General features: G+C 42.1%; 1 protein-coding gene across 1 annotated transcript in view; it reads left to right on the plus strand.

Moving 5' to 3' along the window:
- Positions 1-23,455, plus strand: part of LOC124775028 (thioredoxin-related transmembrane protein 1) — a 52,853-nt gene that overhangs the window by 24,680 nt on the left and 4,718 nt on the right. Inside the window, exons 2-5 of the mRNA XM_047249796.1 lie at positions 4,209-4,370; positions 5,912-6,086; positions 6,600-6,701; positions 6,863-6,994. Of these exons, the coding sequence (XP_047105752.1) occupies positions 4,209-4,370; positions 5,912-6,086; positions 6,600-6,701; positions 6,863-6,994 (571 nt within the window). The remainder of the gene's footprint in view (positions 1-4,208; positions 4,371-5,911; positions 6,087-6,599; positions 6,702-6,862; positions 6,995-23,455) is intronic.

Consider the following 23,455-nt stretch of genomic DNA (forward strand, 5'->3'; position numbering starts at 1 on the left):
CTTATGGTTCTAATTTCCCACTTTCCTTATGAAGGCTAGTGTAAGCACCACACATGCTGTGGTCTTCATCTGAATGTTTCCTGTAAGAGGTTATTTGCATAACTGATGTTCTGTATGATTCAGTGTAACTAGACCATTGTATGTCCAACCCCGGAGTGACATTTTGTTTTCACTCCTCTTGTGGCATGGAATGGTACTGTGGTGTGGGTATTTCATTGTGTAACAGGAGTTCAGACTTCTACATGCAAATAAATAAAAACTTAAAGTACTCAACTACATTTTTTTAAATATTGAAACTGTGGCTACATCCTCTTGTTCTTCGAAAACTGTAATTTTTGCTGATGACATAATTATATTGATAAAGGAGACACACACATCCATACTGGACACAGTCAAGTGGATAATGGAACAGGCTTACAAATGCTTCACAGCAAACAGCTTAACCCATAGTGTTGCAAGAACTGATGATGCAATTCCAAAACAGATGGCTTACAGGTACCATCAATAGAGATCAATGTGCATACAATGGATGAGGCTCCATATTTGAATTGAATTGAATTGAATTTTATTTCATTTCATTCTGCAGAATTACGTTGTGAACAAGTGTTTGTGTAATATAGGATATGTCAGAAAACTGAAAACATTCAGTATTGCTCAGTTCCTACGGAGCAACTATTTTGATTATACTCTTTAACACCATTGATTCCAAAGAACAATACATATTAGTTTAATTTAATTGGTTCTTTTTGACGCTGTAAAATTCCTTTTCCACCATTAGTCTTTGAACTACTTTCAAAAGAATCAGTATTCTAGGAAGAGACAGATCGCTACTTGCCGTAAAGAAGACAGGTTGCGGGCAAACATGATTAAGGCACTTACACAAAGCTTTCAGTCACAGCCTTCATAAGCAAAAGAGACACACACCATTCATACACACAAGCAAGTGCACCTCGTGCACACCTGACAACCAACTATGGCAGCTCGGTTCAGAATGCAACATCATGTGAGATGGAAGCAGCAAGCTATAGGGGCAGGGAGGGGGAAGGGATAGTAGTGTATGGAGGGTGGGGGGGGGGGGATGCTGTCTGGCAGAGTGTGCATGGACTAGAATGCCAACAGGCACAGCATAAGGAGGTTGTGGGACTGGGAGGTGGGGGGGAAAAGCAAAAAGAAAGGTGCAAAGAAAGATGGGTGGGTGCATCGGCAGAGGGCAGCAAACAGAGCATGAAAGGTGAGAATTGGGAGATGATAGATATAGGGGATGCAAACTGTTAGGTGGAGGGTGTGGAACAGTATGATACCCTAGCTTGAGGCAGGATAATTACAGGAGTAGTGAATATGATGTAAGGATAACTCCCATATGCGCAGATCAGAAAAGCTGGTGGTGGAGAGGAGGACCCAGATGACTCAGGTAGTAACACAACCACTGAAATCAAGCATGTCATGTTCAGCTACATGTTGTGCCACATGGTGGTGTACTTTGCTGTTGGCCATGGTTTGGCAGTGCCGTTCATCCTGATGGAGAGCTGGTTGGTGGTCATACCAATATAAAAAGCTGTGCAATGTTTGCAGCAGAGCTGATAAATCATGTGGCTGCTTTCACAAGTGGCCCAGCCCCTGATGGCGTATAAACCTGTGACGGGACTGCTATAGGAAGTGGAGCTTAATGTGTCTTCTTTATGATAAGTAGCAATCTATTTTTCCTAAATTGCGGATATTCCTACCTGGAGCTTCCATTGTTTGATTTTTCCAAAGAACCATCTGGAGTTTCCATTGTTTGATTTTTCCAAAGAACCATCTGGAGTTTCCATTGTTTGATTTTTCCAAAGAACCATGTATACTATTGTGCAGGCTTCTTAGTAACTTGATGCCGAAGTACCAAGGTCATATTTCAACGACTTGCAGTCAGTGGTGTATGCTTCATATCTCATTCATCTGTGTTCCATGAGTATGCACAGTACAATTTGGAATCCACCCTGAACTATCTTTTGTGATATATTTTATTGTTTTATGTGACAGTTAAGATACCTAGATTTTTGAAGCAGCTTCATGTTTGAGAAATTCTCTAAAAATAAATTTTTTCAGTATAAATACTCTTTGTTTTCCTAAATGTTTGCTTTACCCCAGTGCTACTCCATACTGAAGGTATGGGTCAGTGTGTCCCTGATATACTGTGCTGAAAAGCTGTTTTCATGTTACAGTAGACGCTTCATTATGAATATGGCAGAACTGAGTTTCTTACAGGCAGGTTTAATACGCTGTTTCCATTTTAATTCATTAGGTGCAGTAGTACAAAATAATTTTGTGGATTATACTTCTTCCAGCCTTGTTTTGTCCCCTTCTAAATCATATCCTGAGACTTGTCTTTGTTTCTGAATACTGCATACATCATTTAGGTTTTTGAGCAGAGTTCCTAGTAACATTATACCCAAATACCAAGGTCCTTTTTCAAGGTGTGTCCATTACGGGGTATATCTCTGCAATATACTTTATCCCAGCGTTGTTAGTCCTGCAAGATCCGCAGGAGAATTTCTGTGAAGTTCAGAAGGTAGGAGATTAGATATCATGGCAGTAAAGCCATGATGGTGGGTCTTGAGCTGTGCTCGGATAGCTTAGTTGTGAGAGCACATTCCCAAAAAAGTTAACAGTGCCAGTTTTGAATCCCAGGCTGTCCCACATTTTTAATCTGCAAGTACGTTTCACAGCATACATAGTCTTTAAGGTTTATAACCAGTTCATTTTCTGTGAGCCATTGGGCTGTGACATTAGCATAAATGTTCCACATCTTGGCCACTAATCAGGTGCTGCACATTCAGATGGATAATAAGCCAGGTGGCAACAGCATATGGAGAAGTGCTTTGTGTTGACCTGCAGACAGGATTGGTAGTATAATTTGTATATTTAAAGTCAATAGCAACCTGTGAATAAATTTGTGGGGTATGACTGCTAATTTCTACAGAACAGTACAATTAGAATACTGGGTAAAGTTGATCAATGGACACCTTACAGGGGGCCCTTCAGAGACCTAGGGATTCTTAAATTTACATGCTAGTAGATTTATACCCCAATGGTATTTGTAAAATAAAGGAAAGGCAATCACTCACCGTAGTGGACAGATGTGTGAAGCATAGAAAAACGTAACAGAGAATGGTATTCACACAAGCTGAACTCTAGCATTTTTCTAGTAAATGTGTGTACACAAACACACACACACTAGCACATTGAGACTGATTTTTGATTATCTATTATTGGAAGCAGTTTGTGGGCTGGTGAACAAGGTAAGGAGATAGAGTGAGGCAGGTCTGTAAGCAGATTACTCAGCAGCTGTGTAACAAGATGAAAGTAGTTCAGTGTGTAGAGCATATAAGAGATGGAGGGAGGGAGGAAAGGAAAAGGAAGACAAGGAACGGGGGGGTGGGGGGGGGGGTGGGGGGGGGTGTATTAGGAAATGGTGTGGGGTTTGGTATTAGGATGACATTGGGAAAGGTAGCTTTCAGGTTAGAATGAACTCTGAAATTCACAATCCCAATACGAGAAGTGTAATTTTTATACTGACTATGCATCCCTCTGTAAGGTTCACAGTAGAATTTTGTATTCATGTGCAAAAGTATACAAAAAGTTGCCAGCAGACATCAGGAAAGAAAATGAAAAATCCCCAAATATTCAAAAACAGTGTAGATGAATACTTCATTGGCCACTCCTACAATTTATCAGAATATTTTGACATGGGAATGTAAATTCCATGGAACTCCAATGTTTTTTGTTAGATAGTCCTACACAAACCACTGTCAGCAGTCTGTATACAGGTAAAGTTATGTAACTGCTGTGAAGTATAGATGTTAACAGCAGCTGACTAGAGGAGGAGGAGGAGGAGAAGGAGCTGTGGGTTTTTTCGAAGCAGCTATTTTCCTCCCAATACAAACATATAAATTAAACTGCAAGTAATTACAATAATTATCAATATGAGTAGATTAACACCAGTAATAAATTGTTGCTACTATACTTTAGAGAAATGGCAAGCAGTAGTTACTTCTGCCCGTTAATGTAAAACTTGACTTGTTCCACATCCCTGAAAGCTCTTCTTCACTATGGGACTTTGAAACACAGTGATTGGTTGACTGAATAAATGATTAATTAACATTATGTGTTTTAAAATTTGACTATGTCAGTAAATTTCATACTTAATTTCAGTTTGTATTGTATTCCAGTTATGCGCCCTGGTGCCCTGCCTGCAAGGCCCTCCAACCTGCCTGGGAAGAATTTTCAACATGGAGTGAAGACCTTGGCATATCTATTGGGCAGGTGGACGTGACAGCTTCACCAGGCCTCAGTGGGAGATTCATGGTGACTGCATTGCCTACAATTTTCCAGTGAGTAGCTGAAACTATCATAATTTGCCTCAATAATAGGCTACAGTTGGTTTCTGGCTACAGTTGTATTAGAATTCTTATGCATCTCATTGTACACATTGATCAGAATGTTATGATGACCTACTGAATAGCTGGTATGTCCACCTTTGGCACGTATAACAGTGGCAACGCCTCACGGCATGAAAGCAGTGAGGCCTTGGCAGGTGACTGGAGGGAGTTGGCACCACATCTGCACACCCAGGTTACCTAACTCCTGTAAGTTTAGGGAAGGGGGGGGGGCAATGAGATCTGATGCCACAGTCAATCACATCCCAGGTGTTTTTGATCAGATTCAGATTGGTGAGTTGGAGAGCCAGCACATCAACTGGGACTTGCCACTGTGTTACTGGAACCACTCCATCACATTCCTGGCCTTGGGACATGGCTCATTATCTTATTGAAAAATGCCATTGCTGTTGGGAAACGATCATCATGAAGAGGTGTATGGGGTCTCAAATGAGTGTATGATACTCCTTGCCCATAATGGTGCTTTGCATGAGCTCCACTGGACCCATGGATGCCCAAGTGAATGTTCTGCAGAGCATAATGGAGCCGCCACCAGCTTGTCTCCTTCCCGAAGTATAGATGTCAAGGAGCTGTCCCCATGGAAGAAGACGAATTCGTGCCCTCCCATCTGCATGATGAAGAAAGTATAGGGATTCATCAGACCATGCAATGCTCTGCCATGGCGCCAACATCTAGTGCTAATGGCCACAAGCCCATTTTAGTCATAGTTGCCGACGTCATGGTATTAACAGTGGACATGCATGTATTGTCGGCTGTGGAGGCCCATCGCTAGGAGTGTTCGGTGCACTTTGTGTTCACACACTTGTAATCTGCACAGCTTTAAACTCTGATGTTATTTCCACCACTGTTCACCCTGTCCTGTTTTACCAGTTGGCCCAGCCAATGACATCAGACATCTGTAATAAGGGGTGGCCCCATAACACCACAATTCTGGACATAGTTTCACTGTGGTTTCATCATCATTGGACCTCACCATAGCACTCCTTGAACACCTGATAAGTCGTGCAGTTTCCAAAACGCCTGTGCTGAGCCTCGGGGCCATCCCAATCTGCTCTCAATTGAATTCAGATAGATCGCGTGCCTTGCTCATTCTACACACGGACAGCATGATACAACATGCACCATGCATTTGTCTGACTAGCATTAATTCCTCGCCAGATGATGTTGCTATCACCTGGACTGTTTATAGCGGAAGTGAGTTGGTGGTCATAATGTTCTAGCTGATCAGTGTATATATTTACATTTTTTCTGACAGATGATTTCTTGAATGAAAATGTTTCAGACTTTTGGACTTATTCCATATCCATGGTGACCATTTCACTTGGATCTATGGAAGGCCTTTTTTTTCCTTTTTGGTGTAGTTATGTATCGTATATTCTTATTTTGACTTGCTGTACATCCTTGAGGATATCCTCGCTATGGAGCTGTGGAACAAAAAGTATATCTAATCTGTCATTACCATAATGTCTTTTCAGTGTTCTAAATGGAGAATTCAGGCAGTACAGAGGTGCAAGGGATAAAGAAGCCTTCATTTCATTTATCGAAGAACAGAAATGGAAAAAGATTGATCCAATTCCCAGCTGGAAAAGCCCAGGCTCCTTTCAGATGTCAGTTGTATCCTACTTCTTCAAGTTGTCACAGGTTCTGAGGGTAAGATTTTTTGGAAGCAGCAAAAATTTCTTTTTTAGTGTCACAGATTAATGATAAAAATTGAATAAAAGGCATCATGCTGATGGAGACAAGTAATGTACTCATGATAGTGGCTGAAATACTGGTCAGTATTACTAGATGATAACATGGTCACATGACTGAAACTTGTGTGTGTGTGTGTGTGTGTGTGTGTGTGTGTGTGTGTGTGTGTGTGTGTGTGTGTGTGCACGCGTTGTAAAGTCAAAGTAATGGTTAGTGGCCATTCAGTAAGACCCTTCATCATTTATCTGTGGCTTTGCTTTGTTTCCATAATCTTGTAGAATTATCTGCATTTCAGCCATGATGCTGGTCCATTCTTAAGAAATTACACTATAATTATTCACATAGTTTCATGTGAATGAGTGTCAATATTTCCTAACTTTTCAAATAGTTAAGAACTCATTCAATAAATCTCTTTTTTAAACATTTTTATAGCAGAATCACTGCTTCTTTAATGTTGTTTTTCACTTTCAGGCTCTCCATAACAAGCTAATGGAAGATTATGGACTCCCTACATGGGGCTCATATTTAATCTTTGCTGTAGCGACCATCTTTCTTGGAGCAATGTTGGGGCTGGTATGTAATCTAGTTATTGAATTTCTTCTAGCCAGTTGTGGCCTTGTGATTCTACAGGAAAAGAAATTTGCAATATAGTAGCAGTAAAGTTTGTTTTCTTGATTAACTGCTTAACATAAATTATTAAATGAGGGCCTATACATGCGTATATTCTTTTTCAGATGCTTGTCTGCGTTATTGATTTCATTTATCCTCCAAAACCTTTAGTGGTAAAAACTGTGACAGTTGGTGATGTTAAAAAAAAAGATTTAATTACACCTGATAGCAAAGATAGAACTAGTGGAGATGAAATGGTAAGTATCATTTGTTGCTGCCTCTTATTAATTAGCGCTTTTTCTTTGCACTTTATACTGAATTTCTAATTGCGTAGTATCACTTAATATTCTAGTGTAAGATATGTAGTATGAGGTGTTTAAATTGGTGTTGAGCAATATTGGTAGATATAGAACAAAAATGCACCTAAGAGGAGGAAAAGAAGCAGATGTTAAATGATATCCTGGAATTTTTGAAACTAGCTTTCATTTTTCTCAGACTGAAACTTTTAACTCATTGAAATGTCGTTCAATAATATGTGCAATAATGAGTGTGTATTACATGTTCCATTCCTTGTGTTTCTGCACCGTTGTAATTGGCAGTCGGAAGATGATTTCCTCTTTTCTGGAATTCTTTTGTTATGAAGAAATTTGTACACCTTGTACCTCACTCCCTTTGTTTAAACTTGTATGTCTTGAAATTGAACAATACCTCCACCTCACCTCATGCCACCCCAAAGAAAAGAGACTAGAGCAGGTAAAAATACTTGAAAATTATATCTGATTCATACAGCAAACAATATTTAGAAATGGCAAACACAAAAATAAATGAAAAAATTAGCTGGAACAGAATGGCCAAAGATGTGGAACAGAGCACTATATTGAAGACAAACCATGACCCTATAGAAAATGAGATGTACTCGTGTCATTTATTGCTTTTCCCTTTCTTACAATATTTGGATTGTGACTACTGTAGAAATGACACCAAGGCAACAGTGGGTGATGAATCAGAAAGTGAGCTAAATACTTCCTACAAGGAAGCAAAGAACTTACATTCACTCTTTGGTCACCGTGTTTGCTTCCCCCTACTATAACATTTGACCTGTGCAAAGTAAGAGCAAATGAAAATTGGGTATTAGAAATTAGGAGTCCAGGTAATATGGTGAAAAAGAAAGAAAAGGAATGTGAAAATAAGCTTAGTTTGTGTAAAAAGTGAAAAAAAACATTGTTTTTTCTTGAATGTCAGCTAAACAGTTATTACCCATGCATCTACCCTCACATAACAAGTAAACATAATTTATAAATATTTTTGGCATTGTTTTTTATATAACTCATGCTGTTAACAAAAATCTGTGCTGGTTTTATCAAAACCAGCTGCGCAACAAAGAAAAAATTAAACAGCGTCTTACGGTGGGAAAGGCCGTAGCAGTAGAAAAATATAGCTTGAACAAATCGTATTCCTGAAAGACATCAGAAGTAACATGAGACGGGGTCTATTAAAGATTGTTCTGGTTTGACCAGTGTTTTAATTTTTTAAAATGTAGATATTGGTGAAACACTGGTCTGTAGTTTATCCAGAGATCTGAAAAAGAGGGGAAGATTTGGGTTTAATGTCCCATTGATGATGGGTCATTACAGATGGAACACAATATTTAACTGCGGAGGGAAATTGGCTTGTCCTTTTGAAAAGAACCAACCCACCATAGGCTAAAATTGATTTGGGGAAACTATGGACAGCTTAAATTTGGATGGCTGGACAGGAATTGGGACAGTCGACCTCATGTACGACAGTCTTATCTTACCACTTTGTCCCGTTGCTTAGTCCCAGGTGTAGGTTGTGTTGGAAAGTGACAGTTTTGTTGTGAGCAGGTCAAGGTAATGAATTCATTGTGATTTAATGAAGCCAACTAATTTTCATGACACTCCTTGTTTTTTATATATTTTTCTTGCCATAGTTGTAATTATATCACCAATAAAGAACCCTTTTTACTGTGACTGTCTGATTTTCAAGTTTTTAAAGTGTTTGAAGACATTAATACCAAGAGTATTCCGTCCTAATATACCTATATTCCCATAGGGATTATGATAGTTTCTTAGTTAAAATTCATATAACTGTGTGGTGTCATAGTCCCCTTACTGATTGATAATGTCACTGATAACAACTGATGGGTTGTATAATATTCTTAAATACTTACCATGAAGTGAAACACACACAGTGAGTGCTGAATTTCCAACTGTTTGACAGTGTGGTCTTTTAGTGTTGTTAAAAAAGAATCAGAATAAGAGTGCAGATGGAGATTTAAAGTCGTCTTCGTGAAGGAAATTTTCGTTTTTCTCAAAGATACTGGTGCCATTCAAGAAGGGTTCTCTCTCTTAAATCATCATCAAAAATGAGTGTCAAATAATTCTCATTATTGAAAATTTTGGACTGTCCATTTTCAATTAAAGTAAATTAAAGCAATTGAAATCTTAATTCAAAATTGTTTTCCGACCTCTTGGGTTTCCAAATAGACTTCTGTCATCATCATACTGCACTCTGACACAAGACTGTACACATCAATTAAATGGTTTGTGTGGAGGGAGGAGGAAGTAAATTCGGATATTTTCATATTGTAACCACAGTGAAATCCAAATGAGAAAGCAGTCATCAGTGAAGTACAACACTTAGACTGAAAACATATTTATTATGAACAGAAATTTACAGACAGAACAGAACTTCCTCTGGACAGGGGGTAATGTTGTTTATACAAGCACTGAATATTCCAGAATATACAAACATCAGAATTGCAGATAACCTTCTAGAAATGATAAATAGCAAATAAAAATAGTGCTGATGATTGGATTTGAACCGGTGACATGCAGCGCGCCAACCAGCGACCAGCAGCATTGCTCGTGGCCTTGTCCCTTCTACTGCAGAAACAGTGACTGCTGTTTCAGAAGTTCTCATAGGAGCCGACTACACCATCCCAGATGTACGTCATGGCATTGGTGGAGGATCCTCGCTTTTGGGTCTTATTGTCACATCCTCTTTGCTGTGACGAGCGTCAAAGGTAGCCTCTCCTGTTGTATTTTCGCGATTGAGTGGGCATTCAGTTTCTTTGAACGAGAAGCCTCCATAGTTGATCTGTGCCTGAGGACTTTAGTAAGGCTTTGTACAGAGGATGTGGACGGCATCTGTGTGTTTGTCTTCTTGACAAAGTGTCATAATCCTCAACTTCATATATAATTTCAACAATTGACGAAGGATATGATATGACCCATAGTATTACTTCCGTAATTTCCCTGATAGTCTCCCCTTCTGCACAGGCATAAAATGAATATGTTCCATAGCTGTATCTGTCTGGTGGGTGTTTGGTGCTATAGTATTCTTCTTCCTTCTTGGCATCCAGGGTCCACATGCAAGCCAGCCATCTTGCTTCTTCAGTCCAGGTGATAAGGTGTTTCATGTAGTCATCCTCAGTATTGTCCAGTTTAAATGGGAACTGTGTATCCATTGTTGTTGCGGGCTCGCAACTGTGGAGCAGAAGGAACTGAGTGAAGTCTGTAATGTCTTGCTTTCCTGTGTCGTAAGCAAATGTCACATGGACAGCATTGTATCCCCGTCTCTCTGTTGGATGTAAACATATACTGAGAGTTTATATGCAAACATCTAATTAAAGAATTCTGTGAGACTCTGTCTCTTGGTGGTACAGTTGTCAGCATGTTGATGTCACGATGTAAAATTACCTCTGATACTAGTCTCAACTGGAAAACTTTTTCACAGTCATAGGTCATCACACGGGTTGCCCTGTGCTTCAAAATTGTCTCGAACAAGGAATACTGCAATTTCCTGAGGTTTGGTAGATGGCACAGGTATTGCAGTGTAATGGGTGAGGTGGTCAGTGTAGACTGTTACCCATGGAGTCCACTTTGTCAACTTCGGGTGCCTCCTAAAATATAGATTTGGAGTGTTCGATTCTGTGAAGAGCCCTTCACTGCTCAGTCATGACATGATGTTGGTATGTCGTGGAAACACTTCAGGATGGCTGGCTGTATGTAAACTGGGAAAACAATCAACCATTTGTGTTCCAGTGGATCATAGATCTTCCTATACAATGTTCCATTAATCAGTTTATGCACTCCTTGGGTCAGTTCCTCCTCCAAGGATTATATGATTTTCAACAGTGTTGCATCTTCCCTCTGTTCAGCAGCAATATCATTTAATGCAGTGGTGACTAAGATTTCATCCACACTGCTGTGTTCTGTCAAGGAGTTCCTTGAAAGCTACAAACAGATATGACTTTATCAACAGTGTCAGTATAGACAGGAATTAGCGATTCTTATGTCATCATAGTGATAATGGTTACTGAAGTGAATAAATCCGTCAGGAAGGTAGGGGAATGCTGGAAAAAGCAGATAAGAAGTCGGTACAATCTTTCTTTGTCAGTGAATGGAAATCATTATTTCCAATGTAATGGATGTAGAGGAATTACAGGCAAAGTTTAAACTGATTGTAAATTGCACTCTGGAAAGGTATGTGCTGAGTAAGTGGATTAAGGGCAGAAAAGATCCACTGTGGCTTAATGACTGTGGTTTGATGCACTATTGGATAAAAAAGGTGGAGATGTTGATAGGGAAAAGGTAATAGAAATTAGTACATTAAAAAAAGGTGTAAAGCATACAATTACTTCCACCATCTTACCTCAGCAAAGGATCTTGCCAAGAATCCAAGAAAATTGTTGTTCTACATAAAACTACTAAGTAGTCGAAGGTTTCTACCCCATTACTTGTCAACCAATCTTGTATGGCAATAGAAGACAGCAAAATGAAAACTGAAGTTGTCTTGCATTTAATACTCGGAGTGTTTGTTTCGTTGGCCTTGGTTGTTGTTGTTGTGGTCTTCAGTCCTGAGACTGGTTTGATGCAGCTCTCCATGCTACTCTATCCTGTGCAAGCTTCATCATCTCCCAGTACCTACTGCAACCTACATCCTTCTGAATCTGCTTAGTGTATTCATCTCTTGGTCTCCCTCTAAAATTTTTACCCTCCACACTGCCCTCCAATACTAAATTGGTGATCCCTTGATGCCTCAGAACATGTCCTACCAACCGATCCCTTCTTCTGGTCAAGTTGTGCCACAAACTTCTCTTCTCCCCAATCATATTCAATACTTCCTCATTAGTTATGTGATCTACCCACCTAATCTTCAGCATTCTTCTGTAGCACCACATTTCAAAAGCTTCTATTCTCTTCTTGTCCAAACTATTTATCGTCCATGTTTCACTTCCATACATGGCTACACGCCATACAAATACTTTCAGAAACGACTTCCTGATACTTAAATCTATCCTCGATGTTAACAAATTTCTCTTCTTCAGAAACGCTTTCCTTGCCATTGCCAGTCTACATTTTATATCCTCTCTACTTCGACCATCATCGGTTATTTTACTCCCTAAATAGCAAAACTCCTTTACTACTTTAGGTGTCTCATTTCCTAATCTAATTCCCTCAGCATCACCCGACTTAATTTGACTACATTCCATTATCCTCGTTTTGCTTTTGTTGATGTTCATCTTATATCCTCCCTTCAAGACACCATCCATTCCGTTCAACTGCTCTTCCAAGTCCTTTGCTGTCTCTAACAGAATTACAATGTCATCGGTGAACCTCAAAGTTTTTATTTCTTCTCCATGGATTTTAATACCTACTCTGAATTTTTCTTTTGTTTCCTTTACTGCTTGCTCAATATACAGATTGAATAACATCGGGGAGAGGATACAACCCTGTCTCACTCCCTTCCCAACCACTGCTTCCCTTTCATGCCCCTCGACTCTTTATAACTACCATCTGGTTTCTGTACAAATTGTAAATAGCCTTTCGCTCCCTGTATTTTACCCCTGCCACCTTTAGAATTTGAAAGAGAGTATTCCAGTCAACATTGTCAAAAGCTTTCTCTAAGTCTATAAATGCTAGAAACTTAGGTTTGCCTTTCCTTAATCTTTCTTCTAAGATAAGTCGTAAGGTCAGTATTGCCTTACCTGTTCCAGTATTTCTATGGAATCCAAACTGATCTTCCCCGAGGTCGGCTTCTACTAGTTTTTCCATTCGTCTGTAAAGAATTCGCGTTAGTATTTTGCAGCTGTGGCTTATTAAACTGATTGTTCGGTAATTTTCACACCTGTCAACACCTGCTTTCTTTGAAATTGGAATTATTATATTCTTCTTGAAGTCTGAGGGTATTTCGCCTGTTTCATACATCTTGCTCACCAGATGGTACAGTTTTGTCAGGACTGGCTCTCCCAAGGCTATCAGTAGTTCCAATGGAATGTTGTGTACTCCGGGGGCCTTGTTTCGACTCAGGTCTTTCAGTGCTCTGTCAAACTCTTCACGCAGTATCGTATCTCCATTTCATCTTCATCTTCATCTACATCCTCTTCCATTTCCATAATATTGTCCTCAAGTACATCGCCCTTGTATAGACCCTCTATATACTCCTTCCAACTTTCTGCTTTCCCTTCTTTGCTTAGAACTGGGTTTCCATCTGAGCTCTTGATCTTCATACAAGTGGTTCTCTTATCTCCAAAGGTCTCTCTAATTTTCCTGTAGGCAGTATCTATCTAACCCCTAGTGAGATAAGCCTCTACATCCTTATATTTGTCCTCTAGCCATCCCTGCTTAGCCATTTTGCACTTCCTGTTGATCTCATTTTTGAGATGTTGGTATTCCTTTTTGCCTGGTTCATTTACTGCATTTTTATATTTTCTCCTTTCATGAATTAAATTCAATATTTCTTCTGTTACCCAAGGATTTCTACTAGCCCTCGTCTTTTTACCTACTTGATCCTCTGCTGCCTTCACTACTTCATCCCTCAAAGCTACCCATTCTTCTTCTACTGTATTTCTTTCCCCCATTCCTGTCAATTGCTCCCTTATGCTCTCCCTGAATCTCTGTACAACCTCTGGTTCTTTTAGTTTATCCAGGTCCCATCTCCTTAAATTCCCACCTTTTTGCAGTTTCTTCAGTTTTAATGTACAGTTCATAACCAACAGATTGTGGTCAGTCCACATCTGCCCCTGGAAATGTCTTACAATTTAATACCTGGTTACTAAATCTCTGTCTTACCATTATATAATCCATCTGATACCTTCTAGTATTTCCAGGATTCTTCCATGTGTGCAACCTTCTATCATGATTCTTAAACCAAGTGTTAGCTATGATTAAGTTGTGCTCTGTGCAAAATTCTACCAGGCGGCTACCTCTTTCATTTCTTAGCCCGAATCCATATTCACCTACTACGTTTCCTTCTCTCCCTTTTCCTACACTCGAATTCCAGTCACCCATGATTATTAAATTTTCATCTCCCTTCACTATCTGAATAATTTCTTTTATTTCATTATACATTTCTTCAATTTCTTCATCATCTGCAGAGCTAGTTGGCATATAAACTTGTACTACTGTAGTAGGTGTGGGCTTTGTATCTATCTTGGCCACAATAATGCGTTCACTATGTTGTTTGTAGTAGCTTACCCACATGCCTATTTTTCTATTCATTATTAAACCTACTCCTGCATTACCCCTATTTGACTTTGTGTTTATAACCCTGTAGTCACCTGACCAGAAGACTTGTTCCTCCTGCCACCGAACTTCACTAATTCCCACTATATCTAACTTTAACCTATCCATTTCCCTTTTTAAATTTTCTAACCTACCTGCCCGATTAAGGGATCTGACATTCCATGCTCCGATCCGTAGAACGCCAGTTGTCTTTCTCCTGATAACGACATCCTCTTGATTAGTCCCCGCCCGGAGATTCGAATGGGGGACTATTTTACCTCCGGAATATTTTACCCGATAGGACGCCATCATCATTTAATCATACAGTAAAGCTTCATGCCTTGGCCTTGGTGGACTGGCTAAAATGTCTGGTTTTCATGAAGTTGAAATTTGTATGTAGAAATATGTAATTTAAATTTCAAAATATTTATTTATTTATTAGGCTTTAGACTTTAAATAGACATACTTTGATACTACTAATGCTAAATCTGGAATATGCAGACAAAACTTCAATTTAACAGTAATTATCATAAAAAATAAGAAATTCAACTATTAAGCAAACACCCAATCTTTCTGTTCAGATTTCTTTTGCATCCAGTTTACATCTCGGTTAACATTTAAAGCACAATATCAAAGCAAAATTTTGCAATCATAGTTTAGTACAGTTTGATGCAAACTGAAACATGGAGGGATAACACAGTCCCACATTATATTCACTGGGCCCTTATGCTTGCATTCATTTGTTGATATGTATGATATGTATCCTTCATGAAAACGCAGTTTGTGAAAATATGATAAACGTATGCAGCAACTTATCTTCAAGAAAGTATAGAATTACTGCCATTTTTAGAGGACATAATCTGAATCATCAAATGCTTCATTTTCATCATCTGTAGACTTGTCAAGGCTTTGTAAATAATTTTCTCCAAATGTTTCTCCTCTTCACTGCACATTTTGAACACACAATCAACATAAAGGCACACATATAGTGCAGAAAACTTAAAGACCTCGAACATCATCTAATGCTTATGAAGCAAGAGGCAGTAACAAAGGTTTCAAAAGTATTGTACTATTCAAAAGATATTGCTACTGTCATATAAAAAGCCTGCATACTTCAGATGATTCTGGAAGCTGTAAAAATGACACTGTGGAATATCATTGTAACTGGTGTGATGCCACACATTCCCATTTCCTGCAGTCAACATAATATATCGTCAACTGCACGCTAAGTGTTAAAAAAGTCTTTCAAGCAAGAGGATCATACAGACCTACCATTTTTTGACTGTCACGCAGACTCCCATATGGAAGACACTGTAATAGATATCTCGAGCACTGAGAAGCAGTTAATATATATTAAGTTGCCAGGTTTAGATAGAATTCCAGATCGGCTTGACGTAGAGTACTCAATGGCATTGGCCACTTACTTAGCTTACATTTATTCTAAATCCCTCATCCAATGCGCAGTCCCAAACAACTGGAAAAAAGTGCAGTGGCTTCCATATATAAGAAGGGTGAAAAGAACTGACATGCAAAACTAGATCTATATCCTTAACATCAGTTTGCCCGCAAAATTGTTGAACATATTCTCATTTTGAATATAATAAATTTTCTTGAAACAGAAAAGCTTCTGTTCAAAATCGACTCAGATTTAGACAGCATTGCTCATAAGAGACTCAGCTCGCCCTTTTCTTGCCCAATACCCTGCAGAACCATGGATGAAGGACAGAAAGCAGATTCCATGTTCCTAGATTTTTGAAAATCGCTTGACATGGTGCTCCACTGCAGACTTAACAAAAGTCCGAGCATTCAGATTAAGTTTCCGGCTATGCCAGGTACTCAAAAACCTCTTAAGTAATGGAACCCAACACATTGTCTTCATTGGCAAGTTTTAATCAGACGTGGGTATCATCTGGAACGCCCGAGGAGAATGTGATAGAACACCCTTGTTATCTTTATACATTAATAATCTTATGGATAGTGAGAGCAGCAATCTGCTGCTTTTTGTTGATGATGCTGTAAGATATAGGAATGTTTTATCAGTGAGTAACTGTAGAAGGATATTGGATGACTTGGGCAGAATCTCTGTTTTGAATAATGGATGGCAGCTAGCTCTAATCTTGGAAAAATGTAAAATAATGCAAATGAATAGTGGGAAAAACAATCCTGTAATGCTTGACACTGTCGCATCAATTAAGTATCTATGCATAACATTTCAACAATATGAAATGAACTGAGCATGTAAGGACAGTAATGTGGAAGATGACAGGTTGGTTTTGGTGTATTGGGAGAGTTTTAGAAAAATATAGCTTGTCTGCAAAGAAGACAACATACAGAACACTTATGTGGTCCATTCATGACTACTGCATAAGTGTTTGGGATCCCCACTAGGCCAGATTAAAGGAAGATATCGAAGGAATCCAGAGGTGTACTGCTAGATTGCTACCAGTAGTTTTGATCAATTTGTGACTGTTAAGTAGACACTTAGTGAACTCAAATGGGAACCCCTAGAGGGAAGATAATGATGATCTCACAAAACATAATTGAGAAACTTTAGAGAACACACATTTGCATCTGATTGCAGAACAATTCTGCTGCTGCAAATGTAAATTTTGCGGAAGGACTGTGAAGACAACATAAGCAAAAGTAGGGCTTTTACAGAGGCTTATAGAGTTGCTTTTTTCCTCGCTTCGTTTGCAATTGGAATAGCAAAGGAAGTGACTAATAGTCGTACATGTACTCACCACCGTACACCAACTTGTAGGTTATATATTTAGATTGCAATATGTCTGTGGCGTCCACAGTGGAAAGACATTGAGGTGATATTTCTGGCTGTTGTAAACTACTTCATCTCCTCTTAGTATCTGCTGTATTAGATAAAAAAATCTACTCACCAAGTGACGGCTTTACAAACTTTTGGAGCCAGTGGCTCCTTCAGCAGAAGAGTTCAAGGGGAAGGAAGAGGGGTGAAGGAAAAGGACTAGACAGGTTTACGGAAAGGGGTACAGTTCAGAAAAGTCACCCAGAACCCTGGGTTGTTAGACCTACTGGATAGGCTGAGAAGGAAATAATGATTGTTGGGGATTGCACCAGACGTGATTTGAAAACCTGAGAGCTCCTGAGAGCTTAAAGGTGGAAGACAGGGTAATTACTACTAAAACACCGTGCACAAGATAATAAGAGTGAAAAGCTATATACATCGTGTGCAACAGAGGTGGAAGGGGAGATGGCTATATTTCGGAAACTAAAATTGAGTGAAGAAAGGGATAGTTAGTTTGAATAAATGCAGAAATGGAATGAGGAGTTCTGAGAAACTGGTATCTGGGGGAAGAATCCAGATGGCACGTGTGGTGAAACAGGCACGGAGGTCGTGACTGTCATTATGTAGAGCATGTTCTGCAACACGATGATGTCTCCAGAATGAGATTTTCACTCTGCAGCGGAGTGTGCGCTGATATGAAACTCCCTGGTAGATTAAAACTGTGTGCCGGGCCGAGACTCGAACTCGGGACGTTTGCCTTTCGCGGGCAAGTGCTCTACCAACTGAGCTACCCAAGCATGACTCACGCCCCGTCGTCACAGCTTCACTTCTGCCAGTACCTCGTCTCCTATCCTCCAAACTTTACAGAAGCTCTCCTGCCTGTAAGAGGCGACCAAAAGGAGTTCCGCCTCTTTTGGCCTTTATGTGATGGTCCCCTGTAGGGTTTGACCTCCATTCTTCAAAATTTTCCCAAAGAGTGAGCCAATTGGGGAAGGGTGCCTTACATGGTGCACCGTGTCCGTCGTGCATTGAGATCTTTAGCCCACTTTCTCGTCGTCGCATTTCAGTCCTGTGCGTTTTCCACTATGCACTATGCAGTGTTGCTTTCTGTGTTGATGATGACCATGGACTTCTTTCCACTTGATATCCAGCATGGTAGCCAGTCTTGTGGTGGGGCCGCCATGTACCCTGTTGATTGTAGCCCCCTGACCATACTGGGATCGCTCTGCTGATGTCTGCACTGTTAACTCCCCACATATGCCAAGGGGTAGATGCCCATCCCCCTGGGGCATCGGGACTCCCGGCAATGGCCATCCTGCCCGGTGGCCTTTGCTGTGGTGCTGTGGCTGGGTGGTGCCTGTGGGGAGGGCCACTGGTCAGTGGGTGGCATCAGGGCGGATGACACGCGATGAAGCGTAGTCCATCTACTTTTGCTGGTGGTGAAACACCAGCAGTCTCTAAGCATTTACGAGCTCAATTCAATGGGTAGGAGTATAACCCCAAATCATTCCCCTCCCTGCCCACACCACAGGAGGATCTTATTTGTCCCAGTACCTTGTATGTTCGATAGCTGGTGGGGAATCTTCCACAACAATGAAGCCTCAGTTTTTTGTTGATCATTTAGAGAACAAGTTTGGGGAAGTGGAGCGATTGTCCAAAATTAGATCTGGGTCAGTCTTGATCTAAACAACATCCTCTGCCCAGTCACGGATGTTACTCATTTGTGACAAGCTGGGGGATGTTTCTGTAACCATGATGCCCCATAAGAGCTTAAATATGGTTCAGGGTATCATATTTCACAGGGACCTTCTTTTGCAGTCTGACAATGAGCTGCGCGCCAATTTACAGCAGTGAGGTGTACATTTCGTCCGGTGTGTACACTGGGTTTCCGAGGGATAATCAGGTTGCCACTGATGCCTTCATCTTGGCCTTCGAGGGTAATACACTGCTCGAGAAGGTCGAGGTGATGGTCTACTGCTATGATGTCAAGCCATATATCCCTTGCCCGATGCAGTGCTTTAAGTACTGGAAGTTTGCCATATGTCTTCCCACTGCACTTCCAACATCACATGTTGAGATTGCGTACACCCAGCACATCCCAATGCTCCATGTGCTCCGCCTCCTATCTGTGTCAACTGAAGAGAGCACCATTGCCAGACTACAGGATTCTCCAGAAAGGAAGGAAAATCATGGAGCACAAAACCCTCGACTGACTGACCTACACTGAAGCTAAGAGAAAATTTGAACATCTGCATCCTGTATGTATGACATCGTCTTATGCCACTACTACAACAGTTCTGGCACCATCAGCTCCGCCAACCCCAGTCACCTCTCAGAACTGGAAGACTACACCTGCCCCCTTGATAGTGGGAGGCACTTCCCTCCCTGTTGCTCCCGCCCGACCTACTTCGGCAGCAGCACCCCCGCCTCCCCACCCCAACCATCGGGGACGTCCGTCCCCACTTCTAAGCTGGAGAAACATAAGCCTTCTTCAGCTTCTCTCACTAGGAATGGGTCCCTTGGGTCACTCCTTTCCCAGGTTTCTGCTAGTGGGAAAGATGACACCCACCAGTGGCTGAAGATCTCAAAAGCAGCTGATCGTAGGGCTTCACACTCATCCTCAGTCCCGGAGATTGAGCCATGAAGTCCTCTCAGCCAGGGAAACCCAAGGAGCAACGAGAGAGATCCAAAACAATGAGCCCTAAGACCAAGGAAATTGCGGTGGCACCCACACCACCGCTACCTACAAGCTCTGCATCTGAGGATGAGGTGGAGATCGCTGAGAACCTAGATCTCGCCAGACCCTCAGACACAATGGATATAGACTGCTCAGGCAAAAAGTCGGTGGCAGCAGGTGACGCTGAGGCGTAAACTGCCTCATTGAATGTTCCATGCCTTCCCAGTCTCACGATGACATCATCCTCCAGTGGAATTGCGGTGATTTTTTTCCACCACCTGGCTGAGCTACGGCAACTGTTAAGCTTTACACATGTTACCTGCAGTGCCCTCCAGGAAACCTGGTTCCCGGCAATGCAGACCCCTGCCCTCTGTGGCTATAAGGGATATTACAGGAACCGTAGTAACTATAATAGTGTCAGGTTTAGTTTGCGTTTATGTCCTAAACTCAGTCTATAGTGAAACTGTGCCCCTTCAAACCCCTCCTGAAGCTGTGGCTGTTGGAATGAGGACAACACAGGAAATAATTGTCTGCAATGTATATCTTCCTCCAGGTTGTGCAGGAACCCTGAATGTATTAGCTGCACTGATTGATCAACTCCCTAAACCTTTCCTACTTTTGGGAGATTTTAACACCCATGACCCCTTGTGGGGTGGCACTGTGCTTCCTGGCCAGGTAAGAGATGTCGAAACTTTACTGTCTCAGTTCAACATCTGCCTCATAAATACTGGCGCCGCCACACATTTCATTGTGGCTCATGGTAGTTACTCAGCCATTCATTTATCAAATTGCAGCCCAGGACTTCTCCCATCTATCCATTGGAGAGCACATGATGACCTGTGTGGTAGTGACCACTTCCCCATCTTCCTGTCACTGCCCCGGTATCAACCCACGGATGCCTACCTAGGTGGGCTTTAAACAAGGCGGACTGGGAAACTTCCACCTCTGCTGTCACCGTTGAATCTTCACACGGTAACATAGATGTGATGGTTGAGCAGGTGACTACAACAGTTGTTTCTGTGGCAGAAAACGTGATCCCTTACTGTTTAGGTTGCCGCCAGTGTGAGGCAATCCTTTGGGGGTCCCCAGAAGTCACTGAAGCAATTAAGGAGCGTTGGCAAGCTGTACAGCGGCATAAATGGCACCCTTCCCTGCATCACCTCATAGCCTTTAAATGGCTCCATGCCCGCATTTGCCAACTTATCAGATGATGGAAGCGGGAATGTTGGGAGGGGTACGTCTCAACCATTGGGTGCCATACGTCACCTTCCTAAGTCTGGGTAAAAATCAAACTTATTTTTGGGTACCAGACCCCAACAGGCGATCCCGGTATTACCATAAATGGTGTGTTATCTACAGACGCAATATGATTGCCGAGCACTTTGCCGAGCACTTTGCCGAGCACTTTGCCGAGCACTTTGCCGAGCACTTTGCCGAGCACTTTGCCGAGCACTTTGCCGAGCACTTTGCCGAGCACTTTGCCGAGCACTTTGCCGAGCACTTTGCCGAGCACTTTGCCGAGCACTTTGCCGAGCACTTTGCCGAGCACTTTGCCGAGCACTTTGCCGAGCACTTTGCCGAGCACTTTGCCGAGCACTTTGCCGAGCACTTTGCCGAGCACTTTGCCGAGCACTTTGCCGAGCACTTTGCCGAGCACTTTGCCGAGCACTTTGCCGAGCACTTTGCATCAGAGAAGTACTCCCCCTGGCCTTTTGCACTCTAAAATGGTGGCTGGATGGGAAAGTCCTCTCATTCACTATAAGCAACTGTGAATCCTGTAACACCCAGCTCCTCAGTGCCCTTGCACATTACCCCGACACAGCTCCTGGGCCTGATCAGATCCACAGCCAGATGATTAAACATCTCTTATCTGAGTGCAAGCAACATACCCTCATCATCTTCAACCAGATCTGGTGCGATGGCGTCTCTCCATCGCAATGCTCAAACCCAGTTAAAACCCACTTGATGTGGATAAGCTATTGGCCATTAGCCTCACCAACATTCTTTGTAAGCTGCTGGAACGTGTGGTGTGTCGGCGGTTGGGTTGTGTCCTGGAGTCACGAGGCCTACTAGCTCCATGTCAGGGCAGCTTCCACCAGGGTCGCTCGACCACTGATAATCTTGTGTCCCGTGAGTCTGCCATCTGAACAGCTTTTTCCAGATGCCAGCACCTGGTTGCCATCTTTTTTGACTTAAGTAAAGCATACGACACGACTTGGCGACATCATATCCTTGCCACATTGTATGAGTGGGGTCTTCAGGGCCCACACCCAATTTTTATCCAAAACTTCTTGTCACTCCATACTTTCCATGTATAAGTTGGTGCCTCCCATAATTCCATCCATATCCAGGAGAATGGAGTCCTGCAGGGCTCTGTATTGAGTGTGTCTCTATTTTTAGTAGCCATTAACAGTCTAGCAGCTGCTGTCGGGCCCTCCGTCTCACCTTCTCTGTATGCAGACGACTTCTGCATTTTGTATGGCTGCTCCAGTCCTGGTGTTGCTGAGCGTCACTTACAGGGAGCCATCCACAAGACGCAGTCATGGGCTCTAGCCCATGGCTTCCAGTTTTTCGCCATGAAGACGTGCGTCATGCTATTCTGCCAGCACCGTACCGTTCATCCGGAACCAGCACTTTACCTTAATTATGATGAACTCACTGTAGTGGAGACATATCGATTCTTAGGTCTGGTTTTCAACGCTAGTTTGACTTGGTTTCCTCAACTTCGTCAGCTTAAATGGAAGCGTTGGCGGCACCTCAATGCCCTCCGCTGCCTGAGCAACACCAACTGGGGTGCAGATCGCTCCACACTGCTGCAGCTCTACAGAGCCCTTGGTCAATCCTGCCTTGACTGTGGGAGTGTTATTTATGGTTCAGTGGCGCCCGCAGCATTGCGTTTGCTCGACCCATTGCACAATTGCAGAGTTCGACTAGCAACAGGAGCTTTTAGGAAGAGTCCGGTGACAAGCATACTCGTGGAGGCTGGAGTCCCTCCATTGAAAAACAGATGTGCACAACTGCTCACCAGTTATATTGCACACATTCATAACTCTCCTGAACATCCTAATTATTGTCGTCTTTTCCCAATCACGGAGGTTCACCACCTGCATTGGCGGCCCAGGTCAGGGCTAACAATTGTGGCTTGCGTGCGATCGCTTCTGTCTGAACTGGAGTCCTTGCCTGTACCACCTCCCCTTGAGGCCCATTCACGTACACCTCCATGGTGTAGCTGTAGGCTGAAGCATCGCCTGGACCTTTCACATGGCCCTTAGGACTCCGTTAACCCTGCGGCTCTCCGCTGTCACTGCCTCTCGATTCTTTGAGAGTTCCGGGCTCTGAAATGGTTTGCACCAATGGCTCACTGGCTGATGGTAATATTGGCTACGCCTTTGTCCACAGAGGCCATATTGAACAGCATTCCTTGCCCGATTGCTGCAGTGTATTCACTGCAGTGTTGGTAGCCATATCTCGTGCACTTCAGTATATCCGTTCATGCCCCAAGGAATTGTTTCTTCTGTGTACTGACTCCTTGAGCAGCCTACAAGCTGTCGACTGTTGCTACCCTCGCCATCCTTTGGTGATGTCCATCCAGGAGTCCATCTATGCCCTGGATCGGTCCTATCATTCACTGGTGTTTGTTTGGACCCCAGGACATGTCGGCATTCAGGCAACGAACTGGACGAAAGGCTGGCCAAACAGGCTATGCGGAAACTGCTTCTGGAGATGGGCGTCTCTGAACCTGACCTGCGTTCTT

Source organism: Schistocerca piceifrons, chromosome 2 (assembly GCF_021461385.2).
Source record: "Schistocerca piceifrons isolate TAMUIC-IGC-003096 chromosome 2, iqSchPice1.1, whole genome shotgun sequence".
NCBI lineage: Eukaryota > Metazoa > Arthropoda > Insecta > Orthoptera > Acrididae > Schistocerca > Schistocerca piceifrons.